The 17105-nt window shown below is 40.5% G+C and overlaps 2 protein-coding genes across 2 annotated transcripts; one reads left to right on the top strand and one right to left on the bottom strand.

Annotated features, from left to right (window-relative positions):
- The first annotated feature begins 206 nt into the window (after positions 1–206).
- Positions 207–8997, top strand: LOC145448192 (putative E3 ubiquitin-protein ligase makorin-1). Its single transcript, XM_080326541.1, has 11 exons — positions 207–438; positions 769–894; positions 961–1032; positions 1097–1182; positions 1471–1600; positions 1658–1760; positions 5064–5153; positions 5215–5339; positions 6592–6702; positions 6764–6911; positions 8439–8997. The coding sequence occupies exons 1-11, from the start codon at positions 377–379 to the stop codon at positions 8637–8639; spliced, it is 1254 nt and encodes a 417-aa protein (XP_080182667.1). The 5' UTR covers positions 207–376; the 3' UTR covers positions 8640–8997.
- A 2590-nt stretch (positions 8998–11587) lies between these two features.
- LOC145448194 (SUZ RNA-binding domain-containing-like) lies at positions 11588–15993 on the bottom strand. The gene is made up of 5 exons (XM_080326542.1): positions 15829–15993; positions 15098–15218; positions 13701–13776; positions 13445–13645; positions 11588–12799 (listed from the first exon to the last, which is right to left on the bottom strand). Exons 1-5 carry the CDS (start codon positions 15877–15879, stop codon positions 12700–12702), a joined length of 549 nt encoding a protein of 182 aa, XP_080182668.1. The 5' UTR covers positions 15880–15993; the 3' UTR covers positions 11588–12699.
- Positions 15994–17105: the final 1112 nt, after the last annotated feature.

Here is a 17105-nt window from a genome sequence, read left to right as displayed (position 1 = left end):
CGTCCTTGGCCTGACAGCACATGAAGTTACCATGATAATGCCTCTTGAAAATATGTTCGTCAGATAAAGTTGCAACATCAAGGTGTGCATGACGCTGCATTAGAATGAGTCTCATATCATATCATTTGTATGTAATGCATGACTATATACATTATTTAATAGAGTAAATATATTATATACTGTTGTGTTATACCCTGATAATCACCTCTGTACAAATGGTTCCTATTATATTGTTTACAGGGGATATGACATCGTTCTTACTATTGCCGCTAGTTTAACGTAACACGTTTCTGAAAACCCGCACGCGTTCCTGTGCCTAGCCACTTCTTTTGAGCTGGGGGGTGAGTCGTGACTCAGTACCGCCTGTAACTTCCGAATGGCAACTGCATCTGCTCCACAGACTAGCGATGAAAATAAAAAGAGCAAGGTGCTCTGCAGGTAATATATCACTGCATTATCTCAAAATATATCCAAATTAAATGAATGCGGTGTATCCAATATTTATTTTGTGAGTACGGGACGTATCGTCAGGACTTTTGATATCCAGGTATCGAATCGGTGTTTACGGAAAAAGTGCCTATAGATTCCACAATGGAATTCCAACATCAATGAAAATAGTAGAAATACTGTTTATTTTTAGATATAAAAAATTGATCACTATTGAAAATTGTAGTCCACGCATACTTAAGATTATTTGAATAACTCGCTGCCTTTATTGAAATATCACCGTGAATATAGTTGTCTTGAATTTTTTTTGCATGTTATCAGGTACTTTGTTCACGGCTCATGTTGGTACGGCGAAAACTGTCACTTTTCCCACGATCTGCGCGACAAGCCGAATTTGGTGTGTACTTTCCACAAGAAAGGTCAGTGTGCGTATGGAAAAGAATGCAGGTGCGTAGGCTTTGTTGAAAGTTGTGTACTTGGAAGAGTCATAGTCCAGCTGGATTTTGGTGACAGGTACGACCATATCAGGGACAGAAGAGAGCAGCGTCGCGATTCGAGCTTGGATACCTCCCCTCGAACATCCAGGTGAAACAAATATAATTTTTGATGGATATTGTTTTATGAATTTGGTGTTTTCATTGCTATTCAGGAACCCAGATATTCCTTTCACGTCTCACGACGAAAATTGGGCGGAGGCGGCTGAATTTGTTCCCGGTGCGAGCTACTCTCCACGCGGTGAGCACTTGTGTTATCGTTATGTTATCTCGACATCACGAGTTCACCATTTGTCTCAGTTATGGGAGTAGAGTAGAGTATCACTCATTATAATGTCATAACAGTATGAAAATGTGTTCAACTATGCACCTTTCATGTGACCCACAAAGGATATAATGCTTGTTCTACAATCTACATATATATATATAATAAATCATAATAAGGGGTACTAGTTTTATAATTGATAGTTTGAATATCTTTGTAAATCAAGCCAACCGACTGCTACTAAAATTACTAAACGTTTTTCAGTGGCTTCCTCTTACAGCGGTGTTGTGAAAATGTCGAATGGAGACGCAAATGGTACAGAAGCCAAAGAAAATCATGAACCTGGTTCACCGACAGAAGAATTATGTCCGTACCACCTTGTCGGAGACTGCCCGTAAGTATCAACTTGGTTCACACCGCGATCTCATCACCTGTAACGAATTCACTTTAGGTATGGCGATAACTGCGTTTGCGTTCACGGCGTTCTTTGTGACATGTGCGAGCTGAGGATTCTCCATCCCACTGACGTGTCACAGCAAGAAAAACACAAAAGGGTCAGGCTCCTAGCATATATTCAATGGTGACATTATTGCCAATAGGCCTAGTTGTAGTGTTTGACATAAAATTTATATATTACACACTGGCAGTATTTTTGTTGCTATGAATACATGGGTTGTCACTAGGGCGATTTCTTTAACCTAAAAAACGGAAAATTTTTGACCAAAAAAAATCAAAATCTTGACATTATTTGACCTCAAAAACCTTAATTTTGACAAAATTTTACCCTCATCTACGTAAATTAGGTGTTTTCCCACATAATGTTAGAATTGTACTACTTATCTTCATTTCTGGTTGGAATTGTCAGTCCTTACAAAGTAGTTTGGCCTGAGAAAACTTTTGTGACTTGAAAACTGACAAATTTTTACACGAACAAACTTTATTTTAACGAAATCTGGACCTATGAAGAATTCCAGAAGTTGCATCACACGTTATGGTGGAAATAATTGAGCTGAAGTTGTGCGTACACTGCTGGTGACACGCCGTGTTGCTTCATTCTGTCAATGTTGTCTACATCACAATTTTTCATCACGCGCTTCTTGATATAAGAACCATTCCCACGCAGTCTTCCTTCAGTTATGATATTGCGGTACGCTGAGCATAACGCCATGTCGCTTATTTGTTTCATTTGACCGTTTATGATTCACAATGAGCAGACAATGGCCGTCTACATTAGGGTTGTCCATAATTTGGAAAATCTTACAAATCCTCGGTTGTAATGTCTTATTCGATAGATTATTGATAAAAAACGACACTGAGCCTGAAAGAAGCTCACGGAAAGGCCGTTAAGATTTCGTGCAAAGCGTTTGAAAGTAGCTGCCGAAGAATAGGCGTGCCACCGACCATAGAACGGCGAGAAGACTAGTAATCAAGAAACCACGGCTCTTGATTGGATAATCGGCTATGCTTCAATGACCACGTCAGCAGCAGCTTGCTGATTAGGTGAACAAGGAGTCTGCTACTGGCGGCGATTCTGAAAGCGCATTGTATGTAGGTTGACAGATAATGATTTAGGATTGATTAAGGGTATGTTGAGGTACGAAATACATGATGAACAAACAACAGCTGCTTCACAAAAACGTCTAAAGCATGACTGCTTTATTGCGAAAGAAACCGCCGTAGCCTATATGCCTTGTTTTCAACGAGGGAAAGCATAGGCGCTTATGCAAGTGGCGACGGATTCCTAGTTTCAGAAATAATATATCATTATTGAATACAAAGATAAAGCTTAACAATGACACTATAGTTTGTGTGATCTCATTGTGCTCAGGTTGTAGTACATAGTTGAAGTTTTGAAAGCTCTAAGGGTCGGCTGAATCAGCGGGTTATGCTTGGCACTTATCAGATGCTTGCATCAAAATGTATTCACTTGCAAGTGTTGTCAGAGTCCTTGATGATGACGCAGAAAAGAGGCGTAAAAGTAAGCACATAATATGCTGGATATGATATGCCAAATTCCTTAATAATCGCGCAGAAAAGGGGTGTAAAGGTAAACACAGACAATGCTGCATAGTGCATAGTATCCAACATAGTTTGCATATCATATCAAGCAGGGCCTGTGCTTGCATTTAAACCTCGTTTCTGCGACATCATTAGGGACTTTGAAAACATTTACAAGTGAATTCAATTTACAAGTGAATTCAATTTGCTGCAAACATCTGGTGAGTGCTAAGCCTAACCGTCTGATTCAGCCGATCGCTAGAGCATTCAAAACTTCAACTATGTAAGGCAACCTGAGCCCTATAAGATCACCTAACTTAAAGTGTCATTGTTAAGCTTTATCTTTGAATTCAATAATGATATATTATTTCTGAAACTAGGAATCCATTGCCACTTGCATAAGCGCCTATGCTTTCCCTCGTTGAAAACAAGGCATATATAGGCTACAGCGGTTTCCTTCACGATGAAGCGGTCATGCTTTAGACGTTTTTGTGAAGCAGCTGTTGTTTGTACATCATGTATTTCGTACCTCAAGATACCTTGAATCAATCCTAAATCATTATCTGTCATCCTACTTACAATGCGCTTTCAGAATCGCCGCCAGTAGCAGACTCCTTGTTCACTTAATCAGCAAGCTGCTGCTGACGTGGTCATTGAAGCATAGCCGATTATCCAATCAAGAGCCGTGGTTTCTTGATTACTAGTCTTCTCGCCGTTCTATGGTCGGTGGCACGCCCATTCTTCGGCAGCTACTTTCAAACGCTTTGCACGAAATCTTAACGGCCTTTCTGTGAGCTGCTTTCAGGCTCAGTGTCGTTTTTTATCAATAATCTATCGAATAAGACATTACAACCGAGGATTTGTAAGATTTTTCAAATTGTGGACAACCCTAGTCTACATGCTGAAGCTTCTGCTCTGAAGTTGGCTACAAGCTGCAAAATGTCAAATGTGACTTACGGTGCAAACATCTACGATACAAACGAAATGCAGGTTGCAAAAAACTTTACTTTGTAAACAATTTTGAAAAAATTTTGACACGTCAAAAAATATCGCCCTAGTTATCACTCACATTCTTGCAGCATACAAAAGAGGTGCTCTCAAGCAGAAGTAGCAAATACCAAGACTTGTCAAAATTTTTCAAGTGTAAGTAGAAAATTGAGGGTTTGAAAAATACTTGAAGCAAGTAGCTTCAAAATATAGATTTGCTTGAGGATTCACATACTTTTGGCGGTCAGTCGAAATACTTTCGAAATTCACTACTAACGCAGAATGACTAGCGACAATGCAGATAGATACCGGTAAAAATTCGAAAATATAAACTCACGAGCTACTGATGACTCTTCGAGTTTGTTCTTATGACGATTTTACACATAACGGTGAATAGGCGATCCGAGACTGATTAACACTTCTCAAAATTCAAAGCGTAACATGCTGGTAGTTATACCTGCAAATCTGTTCGACTAGAAGTGGAAATGGTCACACATGTAAGCAGGGCTGTGGAGTCGGTTCCTTCTACAATTGACTCCGGGAATTTTTAAGAGAAAATTTAACGAAACTCCGACTCAATAGCCGTAAGTGATCCAAAACTACCTTATACTTTTCCAAAATGTTGGTAGTTTCGACCAAAAACAGTTCAAGTAGATGGGTGAAGTAGTCACACATAAAAGTGATTCAAAATTACTTTATACTTTTCAAAATTCAAACAAAAAGTTGGTTGTTTTGGATAAAATCCTGTTCCCAGTGGAAGTAGCCTGAAAACGCGACTACTTCAGTGCTCGTTACTGACCAACTCTGAAAATGTGTCCTTTTCGTCTTGTCATTATTTTCAAAACAGGATGGCATCGCACTTTCTATTTCAGGAGTGCTTGGCTTCTCACGAGGAAGATATGAAAGCTTCGTTCAGCGTCGCGGAAAGCGCCAAAGTCACTTGCGGAATTTGTATGGAAGTGGTACGACGATAGTATTTCTCAATTGCGCGAACTCATTTTTGACGACGTTCGCTCGACACAGGTCTGGGAGAAGAAGGAGAAACGGGACAGAAAATTTGGGATATTAGAAAATTGCAATCACTCGTACTGTCTCGAATGCATACGGAAGTGGAGGAGCGCCAAGTCGTTTCAAAACACGGTCGTAAGGTGGGGACTGATTTTGTGAAGTAACGATTTTGGCGTCGATAACGTAGAAAACTTGCTGAAAATGTCCTTGAATGTCAGCTGTTGCTCAAAAATAACTTTTTTCCCGATTCCGGGGATTCACTGGTTGAATTGTCAAGTTGTGTGAAAGAATGATGCTTAACAATTTTTGCTCGCTTCCAGTAAGCAAAGGTATGGCAGTTGGAAATAGCATGGACCATGCATGGTTGGTGGGGAATCCCATAATTATTTATGAAGAACTCAAATAACTTCGCTTCTACGGTTTGGAATTGTGTCAATTTTGTTTTGAATCTTTTTTGACAACTGGACAATTTCGTCGGGTTGGCAGTAAAATTTGAAAAAAAGAATTGTAATTTTTTTTGTAGTAAATTCAAAATTTTCAAACACCTTGTGCGTTCACATCTACCAGTTGGAATAGAACCAAATTTGGTATGCCGAGTTTTTTTTTAGGCAACCTAACAATTTGATCAGTGAAGCCCCGGGAGTCCGGATAAAATACGTTCTTTTTGACGACCATTTGTGCACGTTTGTCTAGATTCATTTTCGTAAATACATTTCGGTATTGTACTCGTATTCGACCATTAGCGAATTGAATCGTGTGATGATGTGATATTATGTTGACTGTTTCCCGTGGTAAGCTGGTTGGTGTAGGAGCTGTGGAGTCGCGTTTTCGCTTGATGTAGTCGGAGTCGAAGAAATTTAGTTGCCGTACTTTGTGGGTTTGGAAGAGCTCGTCAAATTGCTCTGATTCCGACTCCATCTACTTGAATTGAACCAAATGCTCTCAAATGTCATGAAAAAGGGACCGCTGCAGTTTTAGGTTTTTAATTTTGTCATGTAGGCAGACCACCTATACATGTATCATTTTTTGCAAGCACAATTTCTGAAATAAGAAAAATAGATCGATTCACGTGGTAGTGATAACAGCTAAAAAGGTAATTAACGTATCATGTTGTGAGTAAATTTACTGTAATGTTGGAGTCTGAAGCTTTTGAAAATACTTATTATTAGGAGTTGGTACTGGAGTCGATATATTGAAAATCTTTGGAGTTGTGGTAAATTGAAGCGACTCCACGGCCCTTGTTGGTGTCCAAAATATTTGGCTTCAATGCCCCAAATTGTTTGATGATACCGCCCAAATCCATTAATTGCATTGATTTCTCCACCTCAAATTCATTTAATGAATAAGTACGTTTCTAGCGACTACACAGCGCTCATTTCGATTGCATATCAGGGCCTGTCCAGAATGTAGGGTGACGAGCTCTTTTGTAACTCCGAGCGAGCATTGGGTGACGGAACCGGAAGAGAAGAAGAAATTGATCGCCGGCTACAAGTCTCATTTGTCGTAAGTTTTCGCGTTCTAGGACCCGTTAGGGATACGGTGAAATCTGCCTCGACGCTTTCAGGAGGAAACCCTGCAAACATTTTGACCAAGGCCGTGGCGAGTGTCCGTTCGGGGCGAACTGCTTCTATTTGCATCAGTATCCTGACGGGACGGAGCAGGACCGGTCGAAAATACCGAGGAAAGTCCGTAGCGCTGACGGAGGCTGGGAAGTACGTGTCTATAAATTTTGGGTTTGATCGATTTTTTCTTGTCTCGAACGTCTTTTTGGTCGGCATCAGTGGCAATATCCTTGTACTCGTGAATTGCTTATTTCTATCTAGACCAGTGGTTCCCAACAGGCGATTTGGCGTTCTAGGGGGGCGAAAATGGACAAAGGGGGCGAAAATAGCGAAGGGGGCGATGACGCGTTAAAACGGCTATATTGGAGTCAAGTCAGAGAAATGACCTTTTTTTTAGTCAACCCACGAAAATTTGGTTGCAGAAGTATAAAATTCGACGTCGAGCCGAAAAGTTGACCTTTTTTTTTCCCGCCGGTGATTACAGTTTATATGCCCAATTTTCAGTTCACAAAATTTGGGGGGCGAAGATCGGTGTTGAACTTGAAAAGGGGTCGAAAAAGGTTGGGAACCACTGATCTAGACTTTAGTCAACTGACCACTGAGTGGGAAAAAATTACTATTTTTTCAGGTTTTTGCTCCGGTATTTGCAAGTCTGAATATTTCGAAAAAGTGTCCTCTTTTCATATTTCCAACACATGGTAACCCTACCATAGCGGCAACGAAGGGGGGGGGGGTGTTTTGAAGCATAGAGAATGAGATTTTTGAATCGTTGAACCGTGAAAAAAAATTAGTATTTCCATAAACTCACATTGCTATATACCTTCATTTTGAAATATATTCTGGGGTAATCGTCAGCAACTATTGGAGACTTCCACAAAAACTATGTATCGACACATTCGATAGTCGTATACCCAAATATGACGTCACCGGCATAAAACTTTAAATCTAACTATTTGTTGAATAGAAGTAGCCAAAAATTCTTGTCACTATGTAGGAGTGTTGGGATCAAGTCGAATACTAATTGAGTGTTGATTGATTCCGAACTGATGAATGATGATGTATGGCTCACATATAAGTAGAACTGTTAAACTGCGTAAGTAGTTGCATAGCCTCAGTTTACAGTTACCGGCCAAATAGAGAATAGATAATAGATAATACCCATTTACAAATTGATATGATACAATTCAAGCCTGCGCCAATGGTTGAGGACTATATACACTATATTCGAATTCAGTTTCAATAAAACAAGAGGTTTGGTCAAGGTAAGAACAGAAATAGATATTTTGCTACTTTATTACTTTACTACTAGTTGACGACAACGTAAGATGTAAGCTTCAATCACTTCGCTCGCGATTAATTTATTTGTGAGAGAACTACGGAGGCTCCGTGAAACGCACGACGCAGTGATTTTTATCGACACCGATTACTTGATGACTTGAAATTGACTCGTGAATTTTGCTCCGAGTCACGAGTCGATCCACATTTCTGATACGCCGAGTGAAGTCAAGTCGAGTCATTTTAGTAACGTGACTCGAGACAAGTCAAGTCACACGAAAAAGGTGACTCGAGTCATCCCAACACTGCTATGTAGTGCTGCAGAGTACAGGTACTCCGAAAAGGTAGAAGTAATTCGTGAGTGACCGCCTTTGGAATTATCCTCAATCATATCATTTCCAGAGTATGGACACGTCGACGCTGTGGCAATTCATCGAAGAGAGAGACGGAGAGCTTCTCGACTTTGACGACGCCGATATGGATTTGTTTGACTTGGTTTACCTACTAGGTGCAAATGACTATTTTGATGACGACAATGACTCGTTGGACTGGTACGGCGGTTCGGAGATTAGCGACGACGACAGTCTGCTTTTCTTCGGATAGACGCCAACTTCAAACGGTCGTTGTGCACTGTATTATCCGCAATAGGCAATGTGCCGTCGTTAGTTACAGCGGGATGATGTTTTTTCGATGTTCACTGTGCTCATCCGTTCTCTGCAGATCGGGGAATTTTCGTTATCGATACCATGCAAATCGGTCGTCTCCGGCTAAGTATTAAATTTGGTTTTACGCCTGTGTATTATGTCTGCATGTAACAACCTTCCTTCGTTTAACGACTCGAGTTGTTGTAAATGCTGGTGATTTTAACCTAATGTTGATTTTGGCGGATGTGCGTAATCCCGTCAGTCGCGCAACTCTGAGGATTGTCAAATGCTTGTAATAAAACATCGAGTATTCCTTTTTTGCATGTGTACCACTACTGTAGCAGCAGAGTTCTGAGTTGTGTTCATTGTCCAGTAGAGTTGTTCAAAACCAACTTCTTGTTCCAGATTCCAGCGATTCACCGATTAGATTGTCAGGTTACCCTAAAGAACGCTGCACACCAAATTTGGTTCAATTCTAGCAAGTATAAGCCAATTTAGGATTTCAATTTATTATTGAACTTGAACTGCAATAACTTCACTTCTACAGGTTGAAATTGAGTAAAATCTGTCCAGTTTCATGTACAACCATGTTCAACTGACTCCTTTTCAACTCCGTTAGGCCAGTAGTGCCCAACCTGAGGTCCACGGACCCCTTTGATGCATTTTCATTTCACGTGTATCGAGCTCAAGCACACGAGAATAAACCGTACCATTACGCATCAAGATGAAGTGATGCTGCTGCCTACAGTTGTGTACTTTGACCTTACACTACAATACTACATCTACCACACAGAGGTGGTCAGTAACGAAGTACTTCTACTTTTTTGAAGTACTCGAGTAGTTTTCCTCTACTTCTGGTACTTACTCAAGTAGAACTAATTTTTGCTACTTCTACTTCATAATATTTTGTGATCTGCTTACTTACTTTTCGTTATTTTCAGTTTGTCAAGTAGAAGAAGTTTAATCCTCCAATCAGGAAGTTGGCCTGAGGAATTTCGGGGCTGTTTTCACAGAGTATAAACATTTAATTTTCAGAAAAGTTGAGTAAAGTCCAGAATTTTCGCAGCGCTTCGCGCACAGTGGATATGGAGTGGCCAATGTGATTTCACGAAAGTGTCGGTGAATATGATATAGGTAACGGGTTGCGTAGTTCCGTTCACACCGCATTGTCGCCCATATGAAATATTTCATCACAGTATACATGGTCCATCATAACGTTTGAAACTGATGTTTCACAATCTAGCATTTACTTATCATATCGTAGTTTAGCAGTCGATGGCGTGTCCTGATCTGGAACAGTGAACTCTGACTTTTTTTAGCTTTAGACCTGTTTTGGCACACGGCCTTTGAAACTTTCTGGACTAAAGACATGAAATAAATTTTCTACTTTTAGAAGTAGTATTTATATTTCACCTTAAATTCCCAGTATCATACTTTGAGTTCTAATTAGTATCAGTTTTTCTGTCTGGAGAAGACACATGTTTAAATATAAAAGCAAGTGTAGTAATGCCTTTAATTTCCGGAAATAAAGCTACACAATATGGCATTTTTCTAATCCACCATATTTTTTATTAACGTGTACTAATCGCGCAGTGTTTACACCGTATTCGATACAACTTCGCTGTATTGCTCTTCGACTAAACTACGGGCCTTATAATATGGGAGAGGGTGCCATAGCATGTTATTTTCTGAAACATGCTGTTCGAGTGAACAGAGGATTAGTATTGCATTTCCATATCAATACTATAATTTTCATCCCATCATCCGGACGAACGCTTGTGCTGTCGAAAATTGGATGCCTCCTGGTATGCTTCAATATGAATCAAGCTCTGCACCTTTCGCATAGCTCAATTTGCAGCTTTTGACAATCAATGCCAACGAATTACGATCGTTTTCACAACTACTTACTTGAGTAGATTTAAAGTCAGTCAATTATACTTCTACTTCAAGTAGTTTCAGGTTGCTTATGGAAGAAGTAGGCTACTTCTACTCGCACTTGAGTAGATTTTTCTGTCGCTACTTCTACTTAAGTAGCTTTCTTGACTACTTTGACCACCCCTGCTACCACAACGCGTGTCGATTACAGTCAAATCAGGATTGCCTGTCTATTACGTTCCAGAAAACATGCGGTTTAGTCCAGGAAAGGCAACAGCAACACTTTACAACAATTTATGAACCTGAGGAAAACAGCTTTGCAAAGAGCGAGTAAGTGCTAACAGTCCGAGGCTCAATTCCGGCTGAAAACCTCTGGTCCTCTTCCCATGAGGTGCAGTTACAGCCAATCTTGTCTTTATTTATATTTTCCCCACTTTTTTTAGTTTTATATATTTTGCTATGTTATAATTTGTTTATTCATCTTTATACCAATGGTGTATTCAACTTTAGTTCTTTCTTTATCAGCAACATCAATTTGACACAGTACAGTAGTTGAGCAGCAGAATTAATACAATTGTCAGTGCAGTATGTTATGTTTCAGGCAAAATGTAGGCAGGGGTCTGCGGAATTATTAATTTGTCTAATGTGGATCGCGACAACAATATGGTTGGGAACCACTGGTTTAGGTGCTGTAGCATTTATAATATACCAGTTCTGATAGACGGAACACCAATAGCCAATGTATTACTATTCCTCGAAGTTGCAATGCAATGAAAAGCCTTTCCATGCCGTCGGAGTCTTGAGTCACATACGCAATAAGTTGAGTCATTACAACCCTGCATAACAGAAATGACAAATTCATCAGGGTAAGTCTTTGTATATTGTATATCATTTATGGATATGATAACACTGAGAATCCAAACACGTGAATGCTACCCTGCCAGTGCTGCAAATGTCAGCTTAGTTGTGACATATAACCATAAGTGCTATCACCACACGGCCTCCTCAGCCTCTTTCATATACCGTCAATAATATACACAAAATAACTGTATTGCGAAGAAAAATAGCTCATGCAAATCAATAATTAGCCAACACGCAAGTGCAACTTACACCGACTTGGAGTCATCCAAGCTTAATTCACTTCCAAGTAGAAACACGCCGACACCATTTGCTTCTTACCGCGCGCACGAAATGTCAAGGAATTTTACAGATAACATGTCAAAATGTAGGCAGATTAAAACCACACCGGAGTAAAATATGTATTTTTTCACAAGCAAACCAAAGTCAAGCTGCTGAAGTTGTTGCCAGTAGACCACACGTTAAAATATCAGGAGGTATCTTGCCGAACACTCATATCTACCCGAATCAGTACAGGAATTTCACCAACTTCAGTGCTACCTGCCAACACCAAAAGATGTACTACAAATCTACAACACTTTGACACAGAAGCAAAATTTCAAGACCAACGTCGCTATTGATTAAAGCGCATGGAAGAGAGCCCGCAAACTGCATTGCATAGTGCGCATCGACACAGCACGCTGTCACAAGTTTGAAACCTTAGTACTCCCACAAAATTCAGCGGGTGAAGAAATATTCATTTTAAGACACACAATTGAGAAGATCATAAAACGTACAAATGATACCCGTTAGCGAGACGTAGCACCGGTTTGCGACCAGCAATATCTGGACCAGTGGTCATGGTCACCAATCGCGGACCCAGGCCCTTCCTGATCAAGGCGATTTTGCACACGACATAAAGTTTCACCCATCTAGTAAAAAATCATGATAGTGTCTGCACATCTACACACTTGTCCATCTTCTCTCTCTAGAGCAGTACAGAGTAGGGAATGTTCCGCACCCACTTGTAGCAATCACTGCGGGCGGGCCACTCTATACGAGCTGCAGAGCAACAGAAGATCAAAAGCACGGAACCACACCGGGCTTTCACGACTGGACGGCCGTCTCAGCATATCCACTGCGTATTCACGCATCCTTGACACGGCACATAATCGGCATACCAGCCTCTCTTCCCAGAATATCGAGAGCGTCATGAACGCCGTTCCGATTAATTTTTCGTTTGGCGAAGGCTGGCATACCGCGGCCCCTCGTAGACTCACTCACTATTCCGTTTCGATCAGTCTCTTTCACCTCGGATAATTGAACCCCCTTCCGGATTTGTCAGGGCCTTTCGGCAGTCTTTCAACGTTCTCCTGCTTCGAGCTCTTTCCCTTTCGGCTGTCAGCTCTGGAAGAGTCAAATTATTCACGATTTGCGACCGAAAAGCAGAGGCGGTCAAAAACAAAGTATGTTTGGTGGTTACGTTTTTGACGACTTCCATTTCTACAGAACAGTTTTGAGGTAAAACTAGTTTTGGATATGTTTTCATCGCGTATTCGAGTGATATTGTCATAACAACCGAGCAAATTATCTCGGTAACTGTATATACAAACATTTGTAGTGTCAGTTCGAAAGCACCACCTTCGATACACTAAATTAATACACAAAGCCTCGACCGACTCTACCTTTGAAACTATGTACCTCAGAAGTTTTCAGATGTTCATGTTACACTTCTGCTTCAAGTAGTTTTGACACGTCTTGAAAATCACTACTTCTAACGTAACCGACTTAAAATTTACAGTGTTACTTCTGCTTCAAGTATTACAATTACTACTTCAACTACCTCTGCCAGAAAGACACGACGGTGTTGCAAAATTCTACTAAAAACCTCTACCGGAAGTGGTGTGAGCAATTTCGTCACCAGCACACAATAAGCGCCACACTACAATTCCACTAACCCGTGTTTGAAGATATATAATTGAGTGACATCCGACAATAAAAATGCTTAGACATAAGGTTCTTTTGGAGATGAAATTATCATTTGCTACATACCTTGATTTGCTGTTCGTACTGACAGAGTTGCTGTGACTAGTGACAGGCCCCATAATCCTTTTCCTGGCCTCCGCGTAGGCAGCCTCTCTCTCGGCCAGTGTCCTGGCCGGCTGAGATTTCTTGTCTTTGTCCTTGGCTGACAAACCGCCAGCATCTTGACCCGGCCGACGCAATATCTTAACTTGCGGGGTGTATGCGGTCCTGCAATTATTTCAAAATGAGCTTGGATGCATTGAAAAGCAGTGGTTTTCCGTACCGATTGACGTCGTCTTCGTGTACCACTGGTCTTGGTAATATTCTGAACTGTCCTGCGGTGCTCTTGGCGACATCGACTGGGAAAATCACGGTTATTAACACAACACACGAACCGGCCTTATCTAGTTGCATTTAATCCTTGGAATTCAAGTCATTTCGTAAACCACACCAGTCGTGTGATTAATGTTTAAATGAAAAGTGGTGACAAGAATAGGAAAAACTAGTAAATACAGACTGACCAATCATTCATCAGTCATTAACTGGGAGGACGTGGCGGCTTTTGAAAAATTTGCAGATCGTATGGACTGAATTCAGATATATGAAGTACAAGCTTTGATAACAGGGCAGTTAAAGCAGCATGATTACATTAAATTTTATAGTAGCTTAGGTAAACAAATGCGTGACATGCTTAACACACACAATGCCCTTTACAATCCCTCGCACCCTAAAAAGCTGTACGCAATACAGTTAGCTGTCATGAACGAATTTTTGAGTCACTGATGGCGATGAAGTTATAGAAAATCAGTCACATCTGAAACTTGACGTTGCAAAAATATCTTGGCTTAGTATTAGCAATATAAACATAGAAATCTCTCATTTCATCGCACCCCAATTTGCATGGTGCTGGGGTCGTAGAGACAAAAATAAGATATCAATGAGTCAATGACCATTAGGCTACATGCTATCGGTGGGTCTGAAGAATGCGAACCCAACATACAAGGTATCATATCCGTGAAAGTGACATTTCATAGCGCCACCTATACTTGAGACTTTAGACCAGTGGTTGCTGACGTGAGTGGTATTGAGAAACAAGGAGGCGGAAATATCAAAGGAGGCAACGGGGGGGGGGGGGGGGCGAAAATGTTAGAATGTCCAGTGAGATATATCTAATTAACACGGTCAAAAAATGTACACGATGACGCGAAAAAAATTCAACTCAACAGAAAGTAGACGCGCAAACAGGTTTACCGAGCACCTACCACATCGGATGAAAAAAAATTTCAGTAAATTCACCAGCGATCATAGTTAGGTGTTTAAATTTCCCGATTATGTGTCCGCTTTCTCGGATCTGTGAATATGCGGGGGGCAAAATTTGTGTCGAGATTGGTAAGGAGGTGAGGAGTCGAAAAAGGTTGGGAACCATAGGTTGAAGCGTTCATAATTGCGTAATTGCTTATACTGCACACATATAGTCCGCAGCTTTCGACATGGGCCGTTAGTAGGTTTGTGCAAAGGTGCTGACAAGTTCTTAATAATCAGCAGGTAAAATTGAAAGACGGGGCCGTGGAACATCTTCAAATCAAAATTTGGGGTCGCGACCATAAAAAGTTCGGGAACCCCTGTATTACACAATATACAAAACACAAATGCTGGAAACATAAATCATATTATGCTTACGCGGATCAGATGTTGGCGAGTCTTCGGTCTTTGATTTCATCTTCATGTTCATTTCCTCCTGTTCTTCGTCGGAAGAGCCGTTTGTCAATCGCAGATGTTGATCAACATGTTTGTCCAATTCCTAAAGAGTATTGCAATATTATCGGCACCTAATAATCAACTAACTATATAATGCAGTTTATCAATCCAAACATAAGTCCAATCTCACTACCTGACATCGATATTTGATATGGTGTTTTAGACACATTGATAAAATAGCTTTTTCGAAAAGCAAATGCATATCTCTCAACAGTCAACCAAATACTTGTTACTTGAGACTTCCCTTGTCCCTTAATTAAGTTTATGATTTCAAAACAGCTTTATGGCATTATGGATCTTGAACAGAGAGTGGTGCGACAGAAACTGTCCTTTTCAACGTTATAGAAATGCCATTGTTCGCAACATAACTAAAGAATGCAACATTTCGGTATCAGATCTGGGTCTTTCCCAAACATTTCTAAATTGGCTTTTTCAGTATCTCTGGCAGATGGCTTACATACTCTTACATTAATATGCAACATTTCACTGCGGTAAAGACTCGCGTAGGATACGATCAATTTCTGTTTTCGACCGTTATACGTACGCGTACAGGCTACTGTAACTGTAAGACTTATTGAATTGAATCCATTTGAATGAAACGTACAAAATTAATGCATTAAATTTCATACTGAAACAAAAACAAGCATATTCACCGAGCTATCAGCAAAATCTTCCCAACTATCCCATATATCGTCGTCCGCCATTTCGACTAACCAAGCAAGGCAATCTGTCTAATTGTAATAAAGAGTAAAGATAAAACCAGCCTAGTAAACACACAGACCGCCAAGAAGCGGAGATCTATTTATAAACACTGCATTGATTCTGCCAGAATATGACTATCGTTAATGAGGCGTAGCTATCTAGATCAGTGAATAAAAACAAGATGGCTGAAATCTGACCCAAACAATCAGTTGAGAACAGAGATGGCCACAGTCCGGTTCAGGAGCCGGAGCCGGAGCAGGATTTCATTGAATTTTTACCTGGCCGGACTGGATCCGGATTTTGAATTTGCGGTGATGGTCGGATTTTAGCCGGATTTTTTGCTGCAATATGATTAATTAGCATTGTTATGGCAGGATTTTTTCGGATTCCAAGCTGGACCTTCAACAGCCGGACTCCGAATCTCACATTGCCAGCCGGATCCGGATAGATTCGGATCCCGAAATTTGGGAATCCGCCCATCTCAACTTGAGAATCGTTCAATACCGGAAATCTAAACTATGCAAATCCATTTCACTCTCTATACAACAAAGTTCATGAGCTACTTCCTGGGATTCTGATTTCTGAATAGTGTGCAAAATCTTGCTTTTATTTCCAGGGAGCCTTCTATCGAATAAAGCACAATTACATTTATTGGTGAAGCACGAGTATAATTATTATCGAATGTAAACGCTCTCGCTGACCGTCAAAACCTGGAAAATTACATGTGCGGACGAGCTGAGTTTGTGTTGCTACATCGCATGCAGGAGATATATATTTTCGTTTCATTCGTGATAGCTTTTCTATTTAGAACATTGGTTCTATACTTTATTCGTCCCAGTTCCCTCAATGTGACGGTGTGGTGGCCGCCCCTTATTACAAGACTTGTAGGCTGAATATATAAGACGATTTGAGCGATGCAGGCGTATGTTGTATCGGATAACACTCTGCGCGATTAGGAAGGTAACAAAAATAGGGATGATCGTATAACTCAAACGTTTAACTGGAAGCTTTATTTACTGCGATGTAACTATCATATGCTATGGGCGACTAAATCATCGCAGGCAGTGGTATCAAAGTAACTTTTTGAGCAAATTAACTTTACGTTAAGTTCTCATCTTCGTTGACGTGCGTGTGCCGCACTTGTGCGCTTCGGACTCCAAGGTGAAGTATGACTCGTTTAAATTTGAGGGACAGTGACCGCAACGGAACTGATACATAAACTTGGCAA

The sequence above is a fragment of the Botryllus schlosseri genome, chromosome 10, assembly GCF_051294905.1.
Source record: "Botryllus schlosseri isolate E-star chromosome 10, Bs_hap1, whole genome shotgun sequence".
Lineage (NCBI taxonomy): Eukaryota > Metazoa > Chordata > Ascidiacea > Stolidobranchia > Styelidae > Botryllus > Botryllus schlosseri.
This window is presented reverse-complemented; position numbering and strand designations above follow the sequence as displayed.